A 5,265-nucleotide genomic window follows, 5' to 3' on the forward strand; every position below is an offset into this window, starting at 1 on the left:
GCCTGCAGGATAGTCCTATCAATTAGTGAACAACTATTTGCCATTTACTGTCCTGGGTTTTTCTCCCTTTCGTTTTTTACAGTTTCAATCAAATCTAGACTGCAAAATTCCATTTGTTTGGGTCTTTTTTTGGTTCCATTTGGGGGGGCCGTTTGCTGAATTAATTTCGTGCATTCAATTGCTCTTTTAGTGGCGTATAAATATTGCGCATATTATTGGTGATTGTTGAAATGTGAGGTCTTTAAATTTTGGGCAGAGAATTTGATCTGCGAATGATATTTGAAAGCCATGGAATCGTTTTTTCAAGTCTCAGTTAGGCGATAAATCAATTACAATCGGTCATAACTAGAGCTTAACTTCTTATAACAATGATCCATAGGGACCCCTATGATAGGGTCTTCAAAAAAGTACAATACCACTTGCTTTGTGATGTACAGTCGCACTTCTCTATTAAGAACTTCCATTTGACGAAGTTTTCTATATAATAAATGTATATCCAGAATACTGGTATTTATTCTGCTAAAAATTATTTCTCTACCACGAATTTTCCGTAAAACGAGTTCCGCTTGAGATTCGCCATATGGAAGTACGTCTATATATTTTTTTTACTAAATTTGTATACTCGTATCTTTATTGTGCGAATTATCCCTTACACAGATCTAAGTATATATACTCGTAAAAATATATAGTATGACTATATACTAGAGGGCCCCATCAACGCGATTTATTAAGAATTAACGTGCAGAAACTATAAAGCGGTCAGATATATAATTTTTTCCCAAATTTTTGCTCTGAATAAAATACTTCTTTATGTACAATTCTAATCCTATGATTATCTACGATTTACTTTGTAAAAATCGCTTTAAAAACTTTTTTCAAAGTAAAAAAAACACGAGAAAAGCATTCCTTAATTTTGGATTCATGGTACAACTTTAAAAAATATATGAAACTGGAAGAATATGCAAAAAACCATATAAAATATAAATAAAAGATTCCATCAAAAGAAACGCTAAGAAATGCTTACATTTTTTGTATAAACTATTCGACCCACAATCCCACAAATTTTGTATATAATAGACAGATAAATATATCTAAAATCCATCTCTTCTTATACTCCAAAAAATATACCATAGGTCATGGCTGGTAATTCCTATTAAAGAGCCTTCCATACAACATCTGTTAATGATTTCAAGCTCCAAAACGTTCAAGAACAATCAATTTCACTATGTTGCTTAAATAAACCCTAGAAATATACACAAATGATCCCTTAATGTCCAGTTTTAAGTACTACCCAATAATGACTCACAAAACTGCAGCCGATCTTGAGGTAGACCCCAGATACGAGGACACCCATGAGTCACTCCCTGAGGCCTAAGACCCCCACAAAGAGTCGAAGAGTTAGAACAGCCCTGGCAAATGAATCACAGTCGTGGCTGCTATGGACTCTCTTTCGACTACAGAGACTGCACGAAAAATGGATCCATCAACGTGGCGATAAGGGGCCATAGAGGATTTCCTTATCGGGAACTACTGTCCGCCACAATATAAAGGTAGAATAGAATATATAAATGGACTGAACAAACTGGAAATTAAACATTCAACGAACACAAGCCGAGCAGCGAAAAACAGCGTTAAATCGAGTGCGAAAAAATGTCAGACATTCAGGTTAATGTGCAGTGCGAGTGCTACCATCGCCGGGGACTGCTCTATTTTGCCAATCCATTGGCCTGGGGACGTCCCTGCGGCCGTTGCCGTCGCATGATGCGCAAGAATATCGTAGTGGTGCCAACAACAACAACTGTGGCAGTACCAGCAGCCACCACAGGACCCTGCTGCGCCCACACCCACACCCAAGCCACTGTGGTGCAGGGCCAACAGGCAGCTAACTGGCAGATGCAACAGCAGCAGCAGCAACAGCAGCAGCATCAGCAGCAACAGCAGCAGCAGCACCAGCAGTATGCACCGATGAACGTCTCTGCATTGCCACCAAAGTACGACCAGGCGGTGGCCTCCTACTAATCCCAAGGGTTTTCGGGATCATTTGTAACCGGTGGGAAAAAAAGCAAAAATCTAATAAAAATCGTTTAAGAAACATTGCAGCAAACAAACAGAAAGTTGTCTCTGGGCCGTCCCAAAAAATCCCAGCAGAGACCTTGTTAAATGAGTATTAATTGGCCCGGCACCCGGCGCCCAGATCCCAACAACTGCTTTGTGCAATTAAAACAAATTGTAGCCAACAGATACACCAGCAGAAGGAGCAGCAACAGCGACCTGGTTAAAACCACAGACTAAGTTGGTCTTGGTCTATGAATGGGATATCTGTGGGTACTTTAGATACCCTAGAAGAGGATGTAATAGGGATGATTCTATATTCAATAGAACCCTCAAAATATCTATCAGATTTGCTAACTTAGGAGCAAGGGATGCCTCTTTAAGGTCTCCAAAAAGACCTTTATATTCGATAATCATACCTAGATCCCATATTTCTATTAGCTTTGATTTGTTTTAGCCTTTATCCCGTCGAAATCTGGCATAGATCGTTCCTCTCCATCTAGTTTCCTTTAATCCAGGGATAGTTCCCTCATCTGTAGGTATTTCCCAATTCGTTTCCTTTGAAAAGCCATCTCTTTTCTCTGGTATATGTGCTGTCTTGCCACCTTAACAAAGGTCTAACTGGTTTAGCAGCATCATAAAACTTTTCTGCACATAATAATTCATATTAAACTTGCCCTGGCTGTCCCTTCTATCTGTGGCTTTGGCTCTGGCTCTGGCTGTGGGCCAGGTCAACCATCCTGCCATCCTGCCAGCCAGCCATTCATTCACTCATTCATGCCACACCGCTCCTTATTCATTCATTCATTTAGCAAAACAAAGGCTGCAACACCACAGACTAAACACATTTCTGGCTAGAAAAGAAGGCTAAAAGTCGGCTTCACTTTGGCTTTTGTTGAGCTTGGCCTGGCCCTAAAGGCGCGAGGGTTGTTATTAGAGATTGTGAAGGATGAGTCCGTCTATGGGATATGATTAGGAAAACCGAAAAGTTCCGAAAGCCAATGTTGAATCAATTTTCAGAGCGAGGCACAATTCAATAGCTAAAGTTTACCCCGCCCCCAATAAATCACAAATTCTCATAGCCACCCTCTCAAACTATTACCCCCCACACACACACCACCTACCCATTACCCCTTTCATCAGCCTTTAGAGCCTTTGCAGCCCTTCCCCTTAACCATTTACCCCATCGCATGGCTCATCAGACTCTGGCGACCTGCTTTCGCCTGTTGTTTTATAAACAATGAACATATTATGTGTAATCCAACAACAATAGCCCTACGAGCAGGTGAGGTAAAGACCAGACTGCCTGCCAGACTGCCAGACGACTCTGTAGGCAGTCAAAAAACAAGGTGTTTCCGACAATTTTTACTTGCCCCGAGGCCTGCCTGTGCCCCACTCTGTGTGCGGCCAACGTCAACGTCATTGTCGACCGTTTAGCATCTTGGAAAATGGCATGCTATTATTGAAGAAAATTATGGCAGGTGGGTGTGTAGAAAAGCACCCGAAAGTGCCTGGAGTTTTAACCGGCCTTTGTTTCGGCATTCTAAAGTTTTTTTGGATGATTGAGGAACCTGCAGTTAGCCTCAAATGATTTCCTTCTGTTAGCCCTTCAGTGAATCCTTTAGTGCTTAGCCACTCCTCCACTCCCGAGACCTCCTTTTTCTTACTTTTGTTGGTCCCTTTTGTCTGCCAGGAAAAACCAGGACTCGTTTTAGTTAGGGAACATTTTTAATTGTGTTTCCGGTAATTTACACTCTATTAAAAAATTTACTCCAGCTCTGGTCTCTCTTTCTATATTTCCATCTTCTAAGCTAGCTTTCATAGATTGAAAGGACATTATTTGGTCATCATCCAGGGGGAAAAGGCGCAGAGGCAGGAGCAGTAGTAGCAGGAGTCCGAGAGTAAGATTGGCTTTGTCTATTGGCAAAATCAAATTACATTAATAACTAGAATTGGGCATAAATCAGAGGGTGTCCTGACAGACTTCTCTCATGATCTGCCCCACTGAAAATCGGTTGTGTTTTCCCAAAATGTTTGGTCAATTTTCAACAAGAGCCAAAGACCAAAACCCACACTAAAAAAATGTAAGGTGATGATAGAGGAAACGAACAGAAAACCACAAAATTTTGGAGAACATTTTACAGTAGCATCAGACTTGGGGCTTGAGCTGCCACATCCCCCCCGCCGCCCTCCCATCCACAAACAGTTTTGTGCTGTGATTGTTCATTGAGGCATAGGGGAATCCCTGAAGGAGTAGGAGTAGTTGTGTAGCATGAATATGTGGAGTAAATGAAAGGACCAGAGACCACTCTGAGACGCCTTTCATAGTTGATTTTGGCCAGGCAGTGGGGCCCACACACAAGCCCACAAAATGCATGAAATGTCTATTCTAATCCGGAAATTAAATTCCATTTAGAAATTGTCCTATACAAAATGTTTGGTCAGACGTGGTCCATCCTCTCTGGCACACACACACACATATGTATGCACAAGTTCTCCCCTGTGTATGTCTCTTGTTTGTGTGTGTGTAAGATCCTGGATAGCTGGGAATACCAGCCATCTATATGCTTAATTTATGGTGAGCCACTTGTCCAACAAGCGACAGGAGGCATTCTCTGCTGTTGTTTTTGGGCTTTGGGCCAGAGAACTTTACCCATCAAAATATTTGGAGAATCTCCCTCAGGGGTAACAGTTTTTACCAGATTGTCGATGCGGCAACGCCCCTCGGTCGGCTTGCCTTTGTGCCACATCAAAGCCTTCATTACATTATTTACTAAACTCTTTAAATAGGCTTCCAAGTAATTAGTTATGAGATCTGAAGAGAATGTAGAATTAGATGGGGTTTTTGGCATGCATCTTATGTGATCTACACTTAAGCCATCACCTATCACCTGTCAAAGGCGGTATCTACTGTCTGTCAGCTCTAAATCCTGCCCGTGGGACTATCTCCTACCCATGGGCACACTCCTGGTCGCTCCTGATCGGTTCCTCTATGTGATTATACATTGGTGAGAGTATTCGCTCAGAGAGGATCATAGGAGCGCGATAATGAGTGCTCCTTGGTGTAGAGAATATTTGGCATCGAAAGAAGTGTCTGCAAACTCTTCACGGAAGTCCGTTACGTTCTAGAACTTGTACATTTCTATCAGGAGTTTCTTTTTTTTTTACTTCGTTTACTAGAATTTTAGTCATTAAGATATCGAAATGAATCTC

At 41.6% G+C, this 5,265-nt stretch overlaps 1 protein-coding gene across 1 annotated transcript; it reads left to right on the plus strand.

Annotated features, from left to right (window-relative positions):
- The first annotated feature begins 1,583 nt into the window (after nucleotides 1-1,583).
- On the plus strand, nucleotides 1,584-2,108 carry LOC108161602 (probable serine/threonine-protein kinase DDB_G0281745). The gene has a single exon (XM_017295890.2). The coding sequence runs from the start codon at nucleotides 1,651-1,653 to the stop codon at nucleotides 2,017-2,019; it is 369 nt and encodes a 122-aa protein (XP_017151379.1). The 5' UTR covers nucleotides 1,584-1,650; the 3' UTR covers nucleotides 2,020-2,108.
- Nucleotides 2,109-5,265: the final 3,157 nt, after the last annotated feature.

This window comes from Drosophila miranda, chromosome 4 (assembly GCF_003369915.1).
Source record: "Drosophila miranda strain MSH22 chromosome 4, D.miranda_PacBio2.1, whole genome shotgun sequence".
NCBI lineage: Eukaryota > Metazoa > Arthropoda > Insecta > Diptera > Drosophilidae > Drosophila > Drosophila miranda.

Bases quoted from the DNA above. Each gene is read 5' to 3' on its own strand.
- LOC108161602 (XM_017295890.2), top strand. From the start codon at position 1,651: ATGTCAGACATTCAGGTTAATGTGCAGTGCGAGTGCTACCATCGCCGG.